The 12,987-nt window shown below is 42.3% G+C and overlaps 8 protein-coding genes across 14 annotated transcripts; 2 read left to right on the top strand and 6 right to left on the bottom strand.

The window, feature by feature from the left end:
* Window positions 1-130: 130 nt before the first annotated feature.
* On the top strand, window positions 131-952 carry ND-B12 (NADH dehydrogenase [ubiquinone] 1 beta subcomplex subunit 3). Of its 4 annotated transcripts, none has more exons than XM_015183799.2 (3): window positions 131-221; window positions 456-600; window positions 666-952. In XM_015183799.2, exons 2-3 carry the CDS (start codon window positions 473-475, stop codon window positions 853-855), a joined length of 318 nt encoding a protein of 105 aa, XP_015039285.1. In that variant the 5' UTR covers window positions 131-221; window positions 456-472; the 3' UTR covers window positions 856-952. The 4 variants fall into 4 exon arrangements, with proteins under 4 accessions (XP_015039285.1, XP_015039284.1, XP_015039286.1 ...); XM_015183798.2 differs by having other exon boundaries at window positions 212-348; XM_015183800.2 differs by lacking the exon at window positions 131-221 and adding an exon at window positions 263-280.
* Window positions 876-2,908, bottom strand: Rae1 (ribonucleic acid export 1). Of its 3 annotated transcripts, none has more exons than XM_033377382.1 (3): window positions 2,894-2,908; window positions 1,638-2,065; window positions 945-1,577 (listed from the first exon to the last, which is right to left on the bottom strand). In XM_033377382.1, exons 2-3 carry the CDS (start codon window positions 2,046-2,048, stop codon window positions 945-947), a joined length of 1,044 nt encoding a protein of 347 aa, XP_033233273.1. In that variant the 5' UTR covers window positions 2,049-2,065; window positions 2,894-2,908. The 3 variants fall into 3 exon arrangements, with proteins under 3 accessions (XP_001360375.1, XP_033233273.1, XP_033233274.1); XM_033377383.1 differs by having other exon boundaries at window positions 1,638-2,059; window positions 2,888-2,907; XM_001360338.3 differs by lacking the exon at window positions 2,894-2,908 and having other exon boundaries at window positions 876-1,577; window positions 1,638-2,048.
* Window positions 2,909-3,954: 1,046 nt separating this feature from the next.
* On the bottom strand, window positions 3,955-5,304 carry pirk (poor Imd response upon knock-in). The gene has a single exon (XM_001360337.4). It carries the CDS (start codon window positions 4,868-4,870, stop codon window positions 4,271-4,273), a length of 600 nt encoding a protein of 199 aa, XP_001360374.1. The 5' UTR covers window positions 4,871-5,304; the 3' UTR covers window positions 3,955-4,270.
* A 1,713-nt stretch (window positions 5,305-7,017) lies between these two features.
* On the top strand, window positions 7,018-7,731 carry LOC26533612 (uncharacterized). The gene is made up of 2 exons (XM_015183797.2): window positions 7,018-7,142; window positions 7,192-7,731. The coding sequence occupies exon 2, from the start codon at window positions 7,200-7,202 to the stop codon at window positions 7,662-7,664; it is 465 nt and encodes a 154-aa protein (XP_015039283.2). The 5' UTR covers window positions 7,018-7,142; window positions 7,192-7,199; the 3' UTR covers window positions 7,665-7,731.
* Window positions 7,732-9,111: 1,380 nt separating this feature from the next.
* On the bottom strand, window positions 9,112-10,700 carry PIG-M (Phosphatidylinositol glycan anchor biosynthesis class M). The gene has a single exon (XM_001360336.4). It carries the CDS (start codon window positions 10,665-10,667, stop codon window positions 9,267-9,269), a length of 1,401 nt encoding a protein of 466 aa, XP_001360373.1. The 5' UTR covers window positions 10,668-10,700; the 3' UTR covers window positions 9,112-9,266.
* LOC26534282 (uncharacterized) lies at window positions 10,653-10,913 on the bottom strand. The gene has a single exon (XM_015183796.2). The coding sequence runs from the start codon at window positions 10,882-10,884 to the stop codon at window positions 10,687-10,689; it is 198 nt and encodes a 65-aa protein (XP_015039282.1). The 5' UTR covers window positions 10,885-10,913; the 3' UTR covers window positions 10,653-10,686.
* On the bottom strand, window positions 10,866-11,362 carry LOC6898189 (uncharacterized). Its single transcript, XM_002138222.3, has 2 exons — window positions 11,225-11,362; window positions 10,866-11,169 (listed from the first exon to the last, which is right to left on the bottom strand). The coding sequence occupies exon 2, from the start codon at window positions 11,158-11,160 to the stop codon at window positions 10,894-10,896; it is 267 nt and encodes an 88-aa protein (XP_002138258.1). The 5' UTR covers window positions 11,161-11,169; window positions 11,225-11,362; the 3' UTR covers window positions 10,866-10,893.
* LOC26533072 (cx9C motif-containing protein 4) lies at window positions 11,016-11,583 on the bottom strand. 2 transcript variants are annotated; one of them, XM_015183794.2, is made up of 3 exons: window positions 11,443-11,583; window positions 11,200-11,372; window positions 11,016-11,145 (listed from the first exon to the last, which is right to left on the bottom strand). In XM_015183794.2, exons 1-2 carry the CDS (start codon window positions 11,507-11,509, stop codon window positions 11,221-11,223), a joined length of 219 nt encoding a protein of 72 aa, XP_015039280.1. In that variant the 5' UTR covers window positions 11,510-11,583; the 3' UTR covers window positions 11,016-11,145; window positions 11,200-11,220. The 2 variants fall into 2 exon arrangements, with proteins under 2 accessions (XP_015039280.1, XP_015039279.1); XM_015183793.2 differs by having other exon boundaries at window positions 11,067-11,169; window positions 11,225-11,372.
* Window positions 11,584-12,987: the final 1,404 nt, after the last annotated feature.

Raw genomic sequence — 12,987 nt, 5'->3', positions numbered from 1 at the left:
TATTTTCACTTAAGCACGTTTACAAATTACAAATGTTCTACTGATTTACGTTTAAATAATAAAGAAATATTCGAAAAATTTAATCTAGCAAACGCTTTTTTCAAATATCGATAGACAATATCTTGGGCACACTCTTTTTGTCATTTTTTAGCCCCTTGTTGCGATATATCGATAAGTCAGCTGGGAAACCCTATCGTCACATTGATCATCTCTAGACAACTGTGTGTACTTTATTAATTTTATTTTTCTGATATTTTCTCCGAAATTCACAGGGTGAAAGGTGTTATTACAGTTACAGTTGCATTTAGAGCTTATTGTGCTTAATTCCTATTCATTTTATTTTGCCCAGTAAGCCGAAGAACTTTCAAAACATAAACATTCTTATGTAATTGTTCAGGGATAGGTTAAACTTGCAAATTACACGAAGAATCTAATTGATTTGGTTTAAATTCCAGCAAAGGCACAGCAAACAATGGGCGGACATCACGGAGAACCCTACAAGGTGCCACATCCATCGATCTACAAGGTGGCAAACGTGCCACAGCTGGTGGAAGTGCAAGAAGCTCTGGGTCGCCAGGGATTGAGTGATCCATGGCTGAGGTAATTGCATTCAATTGCGATGTGTTTGCTGTCCTATTTGATATTCATTGTTTGGATTTTTTTAGGAATGAAGCCTGGCGCTACGAGAAGAAGGCCTTCGGCACCCACAGATCTCGTCTGAACGCCTTTCTCTTCCGCGGTCTCGGCGTTGGCTTTTGCGCCTTTCTTGCGACCATCGCCGTCGAGTACGGTTTGGGCATTGGCAAGGGCCAGGGCGGCCATGGGCACGGTCACGACGACAAAGGCCACCATTAGTGAAATTAAATAAACATGTGTTACGCTCTGAATTAATTTTATTCGCAGTTCATACTGTCGATTAACTCCAAACTAAAACAAGCCTCCAATCAATTGATCCTTGGCTTTAATTCCTCGTAGCACGAGCGCAAGAAAATTTGTGGCTTCTTTCCTGGATTGAAGTACTCATGGCCCTTCGACCAATCGTATCCAACCGCGTAAGCGAATATTTGGCCATTCGAATTGAATCCGCACTTGGTTATAGACTGATCCATGGCATCACTAGACTTGAGCTTAGTACGGGCGTCCTTATCCCAGAAGCTGAATGTGCCATCAGAGCCGACTGTGACCAGAGTGCCATGCACCGGATGGAATGCTATGTCGTTTACGGCGTAAATGTCCTGGAAGCCAGAGGTGCTTGTGGAGCGATGACACTTGAACGTGAAGTTATCTTTGGGATTAGCCGGATTCACGTATTGGATGGCTACGCGACCCTCAATACTGCCCAAAGCGTATCCAGTGGGCTCTTTTTTCTTATCCCTAAAAATCGATATGGTGCGATGCTGATATTTCAATGGACTCTCCTGCCGCTTGTACTCGCTAGGAGTATTCTGCAGCGAGTATATGATTAGGCCCCGCGATGCAGTGCCCACAACGGCCATGGGATACTCCACATCCGCACAATAGCAGCGTTCAGGTAAGTTGATTGCCATCATTGGGTTGGGCGATCGGGTATCCCAAAACTATTTAACAATGGAATTAGGTTTTAGTGTATTGGAGCTGAGGGAATGGCAGAGGCTTACCTTCAATGTTTTATCCCAGGATCCTGTCATCAGACACGTGTAGTTCGGCCCCTTTACCATGTGACATGTTTTTACTGGCCCATCGTGAGCCGCCACTTGCATTACTTGATCCGATCCCAAGTCCCAGAGCTTTACTTGTTTATCGCAGGACGCCATAAACACTTTCGTACCATCGTCAGACCAGCACACATCGAGCACTGGTCCGCCCATTGATTTTATTGATTTTGGCACTGTTGCTCCATTCTGTTCCACCTCCCAACAACGTACGCTGCTGTCCCAGCTGCCGGCAATCAGGAAGTTTTTGGAAGGCAATGTGCTTGGGCTGAACTCCAATGCCGAAACAGAGTCGTCGGGCGGCGATGCCACCTCGAAATCGTTCATGCGATTCGATGATTGTGTGGCCCCAAACATGATTTTATTCTTTAAATGTCGCAAAATTGTTAAGTTTTTGTTGTTGTCGTCGCGAATGTTGTATTGTGTATTGCTTAAAGATGAGAGCAGATTAGAGATGCTAAATATATATCAATACATCTATAATATATATGTGGGTAATATTTTTTAGACTGGCGAAATTATTATTGTGTGGATTTTTTTTATCATCTATTATCAATTGGGATATAATTTACGCTATTTTTGTGCTACTTCACGTCGCGAGATAAGATGTGCCGACTTTTATTTCTACTTGTCGACGCACAGGGTAGCTTCACAAAATTATCGGTATTTTTGTGCGATAAGCGGAACTTATCGGCGTTCTATTTTAGAAATAACAATATTGTAACCGAGTTTGATTGGCATTTATTAAAAAATCATGTTTTTCAGTCATAAAATCATCGAGATACAGTAGTATACAGTAGAGGAACCTGCCTCTGGTGAATTGGTGAATTCAAATGAAAGTAGTTTGCAAAATGTTAACATCAATGAAACGGTATACCAAAATTCTCACTCCTACCTAAAACCTGTTGCAGATAACACTCTTGTATAGAGTGCCAATCATTTTCCTTGCAAAATAAATATCAGGAATGCTCTTCTGAGTAAAATAAGACACAGGCATTTCAGACAGATCGGCCATACAGAAATAGACACGTATCTTAATTATTTGCAAAAACCAAAGGTTCAGTTCGACTATATCTCGACAAAACGGTGAAGAACCTACTTAGTGGTACCGCTTTTTGCCCAATTTAATGATGTAATGAGGTTTGATTAATTTAGAAATTATGGCAAAATCACAGGCCGTGCTGCGAATACCCTATTTAAATGTCGCAAAATTGTTAAGTTTTTGTTGTTGTTGTCGCGATTGTTGTATTGCGTATTGCTTAAAAATGACAGTAGACCAGCAGATCACACCAGATACATATATGACTGGTAAATATAGCCAGATCGAGTGTAAATCGTTTCTTTATAAAAGTGCATCTGAGGACTTGAGCTTTACAGCTGCCTCTGTTCACCTGCTTCTGTTTATATCGCGAACATATGAAGGTGGTTTAAGTTACTTTTCTATTGCATCATCCCTCAGTAGAGGAAGGGTTGCATCAAAAGAGTTCTAAATCACTAAACAGAATACCACATAAAAGCGAATGATATAAACGCTTTATCTTTATATGTATACTGAGGCATCGTATCCTGTTTATACCGCCTAGTACCAGTAGATAAGCCCGGAATGAAGTTATGTTGTCAGTGCGGAAGTTAGGTCCGATGGGTAGATCTGGTACGTTGGGAACCCCATATTTGTTAAGCAGACTTTAAATATAGTATAACAAAAACAATTCAGTGTATATTATATTATACCGCATACCTGTCCACACAATAAAAAGGTAAACACAGTTTTTCGGGTACTACACTTTGTTGCTTTGTATTCAGCTGTCACCTGTGTAAAAAAAAACCCCCCAGAATTGATATTCGGCACTCAATTTCCAAGGGCAAATTTTAGTAAGAGCGAAATTCATTTATATAATCATCATATTGATATTGATAAAATCACATACATACATACGTGTTTAGGTACTTATTTACACGGGGTGCTTTTTCCAGTGACAAAGAAAATAGGTCATTGAGATTGAGAGCGGGGGATTGCTTGAAAACCACAAACATCAACCTCGCATCGCAGTGAGTAAGAAATTAATTCTAAGAAGTTATGAATGGGAATAAGACAACTGAGTATAACAGAGTACGAGCAATGCCCCCGCCGAAGAAAACTATATTATTTGCACAGTTGCTGGGAAGTTTACCCAGCGCTTCAATGTGATCGGTTGGGGGACTTTTCCGAGACAAAAATATCCTTGGCTGCTTCTTTGAAAAATAGAATGAGGAACTCGTATAATGATTTCTTGTATATTAATATTGTGGTTTATTTAATCAGATTATTCATTCTTGGAATGAAGCACAATCTTTTTTCATTATGGGGTATGCTACGGCTATAAAAGTAGCTCTAATCAATGTGCACCTAATCATTAACTACTTGGCGTATAATACTTTACAATGCTGAGTGTTATGTTTGTAGCAGTCGGAATTTGCATAAGATAGGACTAATGACTACAGTCGGTAGGAACCATTTAGTACAGAGGCAAGAAACAATTACATTATTAGTCTTTGGCCAGGTTGACTTTGAGAGCTCCCTGTCTCCTCTCCTCCTAGGTTCATATGCTCACATTGATGGCATTCTTGATCACAATATTCCCGGCCACGCCATTCACGATCGTGAGATTGTTGTCGATCTCAATACCCATCGATGGCGTCTGCTTGGGCGTCTCCTTGAATTTGGGGGTGTGGGTACGCTTGCTGGGCTTCTTTCCGCTGCTTTCGAGATCCAGAGATTTCACAACCTTCAAGAGGCCATTGCAGCCTGTGTAGTCGACGCTCTGCTGCTGGGAATCACTGCCCAAGTAGATGCGTCCGTCATTCCCCGTATACTTGATGGACCCACTATTGCTCTGGATTTTCAATCTGGTGGCGTTGCCGATGACCTGAAGATAGCCCGTGTTGCTGACAATCCTTATCCGGTTGCAATTGCCGATGATACGCAAATCCCGGGTATTATTCTCGATGCGGTACTCCTTGCAGTTGCCCACCAGATCCTTGCTGATATAGCTGGCACCCTCTGGTGGCGAAGGGCTCCTCTTGCCATTGCCACTCTTGGGCTTATTCGGTGCTTTATGTTGCTCTTTGTTGCACTTCGAACAGTCGTCATCGTCATACGAATCACTGGCCGAATCAGCCTCTATCACACGCACGCCCATTTTGTGTGAATTACCTCAGTTTTCGTCGTTTCTTTCCACTGCTAATCAACCAGGCAAAAATCACCGCCGCTGTAGTCCGGTTAGCATTTGCTCATTCTCTGTATCTCTACTCGTATATCTCTCTGTGTGTATGGTTGTGTGGTGCTCAGTTCGGGTCGCTCACGGCCTACGGCTCTCTGGAAATGGCTGCTAGGTGATGAGCAATCCGACGGTGGTCCCCGGCTTTGGTTTGTTAAGGTTATAATATCCAATTGTGTTTTTTGTTGCTAATAGCGTCAGCGATGCGCGTTGATAATGATCGGGGAACGTCTGCTTCCGCAAGGGGAACTCCCGCTGTTTTGTATTTGAGTTCACTTTCGCGACGCGACTGGGTGCCAGATGTTGACTGAATGTTAGCTTGTGGGCTTTTGAACGATATCAGTGCCCGACGACCGCTTTTATACCGGCCCGATCGTCTCTGGCAGCAGTATCGGGGCTTTTTTTTATTTTCACCCGATGGCTGACTCGAAAAACACTTAGAAGGCATCAGAAAATACATTTTTCGGGTGCTTCGTCTTTTGGGGAGCCCTCTGATAGGTCGATAATACCTATTGGAAGTGATTAATACTCACCTGCGGACACTTTGGAATGGGTTCACGAAAATGATTACCTTATTCATATTACCTGTGCTCTGGGCGGGTGCGGTGCATGCGACTATCAGCTGATAAAACGCAACCAAAAATGTGTGGGGTTTTTTCAACTTCTCTTATCGTTTGTTAAAACTGTTGATTCCAGTATCGGTCATAAATTTTGTCAGCAACAGTCGCATAATTAGAACACCCGAACGACAAAAGGTAATAGCCCTAGATTAGACGATAAAGTTGTCCGCAGGGAAAGATTCTGATCTATGTACCTATGATATGATATGCATTTGTAAGTATAGTCCGAAGTGTTAGTTGCCAGGCAAGATATGTAGTATCACTGTAGCTCCCATTACTATGTACACCTGTACATACTCGTACATGCATATTTATCGAAGGCATTCGCTTCCCACTCGCAATAATATTCGCACCAGAAATTAATTAACATTTCCAGACAAAGTTCAATTTACCGCTTGCTTGCGCTCAGTATTCTCTCTCTCTCTCTCTCTCTTTCGAGTCGCTTCTCCAGATCTCTCTGCTTCGAGACCGGCTGTTCACTTATGCGTTTCAAGTTCAGATTAAACGTTTCATTTCGATTTCAGTCGCCCGGCGAGCCGGATCGGAGCAGAACCTGAAAATGCTTATCAGACGTAGCATCGGATCGAATATGAAATTTAGCGTAAACATGTGTGCGAATGTTTGTTTATTGGGGGAAAGCACCGCAACGCAATGGGGCCATATAGCGGCAATCGACGAGGCCACCTGAAATGCCCTGCATAATAAATGAAAGGGTTGGACCACAATAATACGAGGGGGTTGCGTCAACTGGTACTTTTTTGTGGTGCACTTTTCCGAGTGCAGTTGTTGACAAATCCATTATCTTTTTAGGAAAGTTATTAAATGATTTATTTTGCCTGTTCATCAATTTTAAGGCCGTAAACGGGGACTTTTCTGCAGTTATCTCAGTCACACTCGACAAAAGCCAAAGTCGAAATAAAAAATAATGAAACGAAACATTATTAAGTACAAATTGCTCAATTCTATATCAGCTACTACGTGTACTATAATATCAGATAGCCCGCGGTTCCAGCAGCTCTCTTACATCACAAAACTATCAAAAAGAATAATGAAATGGTTCGAACGAAAGAAAAACCCCCCACGACATATCATAGACACCTGCAGCCGCTATCTAGCACGCGTCTGGTGGCAGTGCTCGCTCGCTCCCTCACGGGTGGAGCGGCGCAAAAATCACCAATGCCAAACAATCTGTTGTTTAGATCATTAACACGAACCTTTGTTTGTTGTTTTTGAGGATCTATAACAACATTATTGTGTCGTTTGCCAACAGACATCTGATAAGTTGTGAACATTTTTAACACGTTATTTCGCAAAATATGGGAAATAGTAAGTGCTCGAAGAATATATGCATATTTGTTATGTGGAACCGGTAGGATGATCTCATCAATTTCAAATGCCCGCCAAAGTGCGCACAAAATAAAGCTGCGAACATATGTTCGCTTGCCATTCGCCTGCTTGCGATAAGTATACCATCCCTATTAAATATTGTTGTGAGCTTTTTATTGTGAAACTCGAAATTTCATTTGTAAATATATACAAAACCCGCGTTCAATAGACTATTGCAAATTAGCCGGGTAAGCGTAAAGATCTCATAAATGAACAGTATTCTAAACCTACTATCAGATCGCAGGATGGAGTCGAATTCCAGTGTTTTGGCAATTGGAGACGAGACCAGCGAACCTTCAGAAAGAGTGACCGGTCTTACGCACAACGAGTACACATTTAAGGAAGAATTCCAGAACCGTTTGCAGAAGTTATTACTTCCTGATTCTCCTCTCCGGGCAACTAGAGCTGATCCAGAAAAAGTAGAAAGATTTGAAGGATCAGTTTTTAAGAAAAATGGTAAACAATACTATGAATTCGGTTCACAGAACTCCAGACATCAGCATGTCATATCTGGACCAACGTTCGACCCAAAAGGTGTTGCATTATTAGTAAAGAATCGGATCAGTAAAGAGCACTGGGTAAATGATTCAGTGATTGAGTCTAAAATGCAATGGGGAGAGGTACAAGAAATAGTTTCTGATTGTTTAAATGAGCAAGAAAATCGTGTATATTATTATTTGCGTTATTTGCTAGAAAATCGTAAGCGGTAAAACATTTTTACACGTTAATATGATGTGTTTTAAGTGCATGTACCTAAATAAATGTTTAATACAAAATCGCCCTTTAGCTTAATATTTTTATTATTATTATTTACATATGTATGCGGCCTCCAATGCGCATTGGAATGTACCTAACGTCACTCAGAAATTAGTCGGTAGATAATGTCCAATGTTACAAAAGTAAACAATTGAGCAGTATTTCAAGAAACTTTTACAGAAACTACTACTGTCAGCCGGAAAGGAAAATTTGGTGGAAAGGTTTGCAACAAGATAAGTCAAGAAAATGGGAAGCTTTGTCATGAGTTGTCATGGTCCAGACAATTTCAAACCAGGATGTATCATAGAAGGATTCACGGTTGACGACAAAGAAGTTAGAAGAACACTGGATTAATGACAGCGTGATTGAGTCTGAAATGCCGTGGAATCCAGGTCAACAGTTTCAGAGAACTATGCAGCAAAATCGTAGATAAATTTATTATAATATTTTATTGGTCGCTTGTGAAAATCATCTTAAATTGTTTAGAGTTTTGAAACAAGGAGTGAGGTATCGCTTAGTCATAAAAGACAACAATTTTGGCTTTAAAATTTCCGTCCTAATGTGCCTTCAAATAAGTGATATGATAATATGCAAGTATTTGCCATTCCACGTAAATGAAGTTAAAAAGCACTATATAGTAGCACCATTCACATCACTAACATTAAAAGCTTTTTTTTATGAGAACTTTTTGTTGTGAAATATTTTGTATGATTTCGAGCTGCCACTAAACAACCCGACCATTTAAAAGGTTGGCCCTCAGTGCTTATTGCCTAATTGTTGCACAGATATTCATAAAGAAAGCATATATTGTAGTAAAAAACGAACCAAAAGCAATGGAAGTCGAAACAAACAACAGTGCCAGTAATGACTCCATTGATAAAATTGAGTCATCCCAAGCTCCAGTGCTGAATATTTCCGGAAGAAGTCGAGACACTCCTCGTATTAGGGGGAAGAAGAAGACGGCTAAAGATGCAGGGCAGGGACAGCCCAAAATCAGCCCTAGAACATTTCCAACGATCCTAAGTAGAATTCTGTTGAAACGTAGCTCTCCACCAGAACTGCCCCCAAGAGATCCATACAAAATCGACTACACACAGAGTCTGGGTTTCCTGTGCGTAAAAAAACCAGTCGAACGGAAGAACTTATACCATATGTTCCTGTCTACGTCTACGTCTCTAGACAACGACTTCGAGAAAGTGAGTGCTATGTACAGGAATAAAGCAGATTTCAAAATCGACCACCAATTCACCGTGAGCACAATCTGTGCAGGATCACTGTACCGCAGAGTTCAGAAACACTTTTCCGATGCTACGTGGAACAAGCAAAGGAATGTTTTTGAAATGGAAATGATTGGAGAGTGTGACGCCTATGGGGTTCAAAATAAAGTGTATCAGATGCACAGTGAGGAAGTGGAAAAACTATTTAATTACATAAAGTACTTGAGCATTACAAAGAGCTGAACAAAAACTGTCTTTAAATATCTAAGTTGTGATTGTTTTTTACATTTTTATTAAAACTCCTCTTTAAACATACTTGTAGTATGGGTTATTTCTTGGTTAAAGCAACTTCCTATAACTAATCTTAAATTGTGTGAACCCATAGTGGCTCAGTAGCTGTTCTAGTATGTATCCGTTTGTTACAAAAAACACTGCGCCCTGCAGTCCAATCCAGTTGAAGCTGTTCCAGGTTTTGAACTCCAGCAGATACGCGGGGAGCAGCCACAGAGCCTGGGCCAGCAGCCAAAGGACCAACAGGAATATGGATCGGCTCCACGACAGGAGTTTGAAGTTGTTCAGGCATAGGGGCAGGATCGCCAAGTACCAGATGAAGTATTGTGAGGTCACCACGGAGTTGTAGGTAACGATTACAAAGGCCACGGTGAAGATGCAAAACGGCAGCGTCTGACGAAACTGGCCAAAGCTCAAGCTCAGGTAGAGAATGAGGCAAAACTGCGGAGCTACTACCAGTAGCTTCGTCAGCAACGCAGATTCCTCAACTGTCGCCGCGCTGCCCAGATATTGAAGTAAGAACTGCAGTGAGAAGTTGTGACGTGGGTCCTTGCGCACAAAGTGGTAGAGGTAGGCTTCGTAGATGTATTGCCAGCCATAGAGTGAATAGAAAGTCCACGTGAAGGCCACTAGACTGAGAAGTGTGCCTAGGACCAGGCAGAACTGTTGCTTGTTGGGGCACATGATTTGGCGCAGGAAATCGAAAGGCGTTCGCGTTAGACGTGATGACAAAGACAGATAGTAGGCCAGACTAAATAGCAAAGGGTATAGTCGTAAATGGATAACTAGCCCGTGCGACAGTCCGGCGGCAAAAATGAGCCAATGCTTTTGCGACGATTTGTGTTCCGATCGAATCAGCAGATAGATGGTCAGGATCACAAAAAAGCTTGAAAAGCAGTCTCCGCTCCCGCGTGTGGATATTACTGCCGTCAGCGGATTGTAGAGCCAGCAGCATGCGGAGACGCGAGCGATGTTTTCTGGGTGACTTCGTTCATCCAGCGCATCGAGGGACTGGTCTGGTTCATGGGGTCTGTTGAACTTGCTGAGCAGATGCTGCACGGTCTTCTGGTACTGACTCTTGATCTCCATGTGCACCAGGTGATAAATAAGAGTAGCAATGAGTAAATCGAAAGTCGCGTAGAGTAGTTTTCCGCACGCCGGGTGTACCAATATGTTTAGTGTCTGAAGATATGCCATTATAGGGCTGTAACGATAGGTGTGCCTCGCAAACGGAGTGTCTCCCGCCAGCACTTGACGGGCACCATCAGTGACCACTTTGTAGTCGATGTCCGTGTAGGGCACCGCAGACTTACTGTCGTGTATTTGTCCGTAGCAGATCAGAACAAGACGAATTAGAGCGGAGATCAGCAGATGGGTTCGAAAGGTAATATGCAGGATTTGACGGCCAAATCGTTGCCATCCGGTACTCGCCACTTTCGTTCGTAACATTTTGTTTATTGCTCTTCGTTTACAACTTTGTTTTTAGCTCCATTGCGCTCTTTCGAATGCAGCTCAAAAATTCCTTAAACTCGGCGTCGCAGATCTTATGCTGCACGTTCAGGTCGCGCGACACGCAAATTGCATATGCTGAGGCCTTGTCGGCACACTTTGTAAGCAGAATCGGGTAGTTGCGGAGACGTTGGTTGGCTTTGCGAACCGATTCCATTCCTCAACGTTAACGTTTGTGCGGTGGCACACGGATCTCACTGGGAGGCAAGGGATCTGCTATGAACGCGTCGTAAATGGGCTTGGAGAAGAATATGAGTAGCGAGCTCGTCAGGAAAGTGATCTGAAACAGTCGCGGGTTTCGCTGTATCCAAGTGCGCTTGGGCAGCACGGCTGTACGACGGCGCTGACTAGGTTGTTGTTGTGGCTGCTGCTCCTCCTTTTTATCTAACAAGTCTTGAATGTCTTTTGGAGGCTTGTACTGCGGTATGGACATTATTTTTCTCTGTTGGTAATGAAAGTTAGCGTGACTTACAGCATCAAGCGCATCAAAAACTCACGACTTGCCGGCACCTTTGGATGCTTCTGTTAAGTATGGTTTCTCCAAATCGATTCCACTGCAACAAAGCGATACCTTATGCCACTTTAGACAACATTGGCGCATAGCTTCGAGAACGTCAGCACACTTATCCTCCTGGTAATTGTTTTCTGCAATGACGATTCTTAATAAGTGGCACAAGCTTACATAATAACAAAGGAAACGATTGCAGGTACGTACCGTTCAAACAGGCTTGTATGCGGCAGGCGTTCGCTTTGCAAGGATCCTTCTTGCGAGATGCAGACATGTAACTATATAGCTATTTTCATCGATTTTAAACGCAAACTAAAATTTCTTATGACATGTGTGTCTTCTTGCCAGTGATGTAAAAAAACATCGATGCATCGAGCATCGATGTTTTTCTGCCGATGTTTCTGATGTTTTCCGATGTTTTTGCTGCTACCGATGTTTTGCAAAACATCAGTCACTTCGTAGTCAACTCATAACCGTATATTTAAATAAGAATTATTAATAACCTTTTACTGACAATAAAACTTTACCTTATTCACAGAATGCTTTTGCCAGTTCATACACTGAACATGTCGCAAAGGAACTTTTTGGATTGGATCCCAGGGTCGTCGGCTCTGGCATTCGGCTAGCGCCGCGTCATCATGAGCCAGCCATGACGCTCATTCATACGACGCCGAATCAAACGCTGGGCTACAGCTTCGAGACGAGTAAGTGAATCAGTATATAATTGTGGACACATTTTAAAAATATTTCTTCTTTCACAGAGGACCTATGTATCGTAAGCTTCGCCACAAACGAAGTCGTATCCGATTTCAACCCGCCAGACGGGGTCGTATCAAAGTATTCCAGCCGGACAGAATCGTATCCCAGCAGGACAGAATCGCACCCCGCAGCATCCGAGTCTAACAAGCCATCGACAACAAGGACTTTGACTGTGGCAACCAAGCGAGGGGCTACGCGGGCTACTAGACTCTAGATACATATCGTTGTTGTTAGGTTTAAGGATACATTCGTTCATACATTTAGATAGTATATACAAATTTTGTCCACTTGTTTATTCATTTATACTAACGAATCCTATACTAAGCTATGTTTTGATGAATAAAATGATTGAAAACTCATCCTTTCTTTCTTCTGTTTTGGGGACACTATCCCGGTTAAAAAAGGCGTGGCACGCTCAGATCGGTTTACAAATAGCTTAGAAAAAATATATATTTTTGATTCGGGAAAATGTCCTTGATCCTTGATAAGGACTTCATCAAATCAGGGACATTTTTTCGACCACAGGAAGCCGTCGCACGCCTAAATCGGCCCACAAATCGCCGGAAAAACTAGATCTGTATGGTTCGGTTGTTGTAGTCCTTAACGAAGGATCAAGGACATTTTTATGATCGCAGAAGCTGTCGTACGTCGCGATCGGTCCTCGAAGAAGGGAGAAAACAAGATATATATGGCTGGAGAAAATATCCTTAATCCTTGTTCCTTGATAAGGACTGCATTAGATAAAGGAACCTATTCCGAGTACGGAAAGCCGTCGCACACCTAGATCGGGCTACAAATAACGGCGAAAACAAGATATATAAGTCTGGAGCAAATATCCTTGATCCTTGGTCCTTGATAAGGAATGGATTAGATCAAGGAAGCTATTCCGAGTACGGGAAGCCGTCGGGAAGCCTAGACCGGGCTACAAATAACGGAGAAAACAACAAAGGTTGTTGTTGTCAATTGTTGTACAAAATTTGTTCTTGTTGTTGT

Source organism: Drosophila pseudoobscura, chromosome 3 (assembly GCF_009870125.1).
Source record: "Drosophila pseudoobscura strain MV-25-SWS-2005 chromosome 3, UCI_Dpse_MV25, whole genome shotgun sequence".
NCBI lineage: Eukaryota > Metazoa > Arthropoda > Insecta > Diptera > Drosophilidae > Drosophila > Drosophila pseudoobscura.
Note: the sequence above shows the minus strand (reverse complement) of the source record. Positions and strands in the feature narration are given on the sequence as shown.

Excerpts from the sequence above, each read along its gene's own strand:
- LOC6898189 (XM_002138222.3), bottom strand. The coding sequence starts at position 11,160 with ATGTCCATACCGCAGTACAAGCCTCCAAAAGACATTCAAGACTTGTTA.
- LOC26533612 (XM_015183797.2), top strand. The coding sequence starts at position 7,200 with ATGGAGTCGAATTCCAGTGTTTTGGCAATTGGAGACGAGACCAGCGAA.
- LOC26534282 (XM_015183796.2), bottom strand. The coding sequence starts at position 10,884 with ATGGAATCGGTTCGCAAAGCCAACCAACGTCTCCGCAACTACCCGATT.
- pirk (XM_001360337.4), bottom strand. The coding sequence starts at position 4,870 with ATGGGCGTGCGTGTGATAGAGGCTGATTCGGCCAGTGATTCGTATGAC.
- LOC26533072 (XM_015183793.2), bottom strand. The coding sequence starts at position 11,509 with ATGTCTGCATCTCGCAAGAAGGATCCTTGCAAAGCGAACGCCTGCCGC. Across the intron at positions 11,373-11,442 it reads CATACAAGCCTGTTTGAACG|AAAACAATTACCAGGAGGAT; the intron begins GTACGTACCTGC and ends TCGTCATTGCAG.
- PIG-M (XM_001360336.4), bottom strand. The coding sequence starts at position 10,667 with ATGTTACGAACGAAAGTGGCGAGTACCGGATGGCAACGATTTGGCCGT.
- ND-B12 (XM_015183799.2), top strand. The coding sequence starts at position 473 with ATGGGCGGACATCACGGAGAACCCTACAAGGTGCCACATCCATCGATC. Across the intron at positions 601-665 it reads TTGAGTGATCCATGGCTGAG|GAATGAAGCCTGGCGCTACG; the intron begins GTAATTGCATTC and ends GGATTTTTTTAG.
- Rae1 (XM_033377382.1), bottom strand. The coding sequence starts at position 2,048 with ATGTTTGGGGCCACACAATCATCGAATCGCATGAACGATTTCGAGGTG. Across the intron at positions 1,578-1,637 it reads CCTGGGATAAAACATTGAAG|TTTTGGGATACCCGATCGCC; the intron begins GTAAGCCTCTGC and ends ATTGTTAAATAG.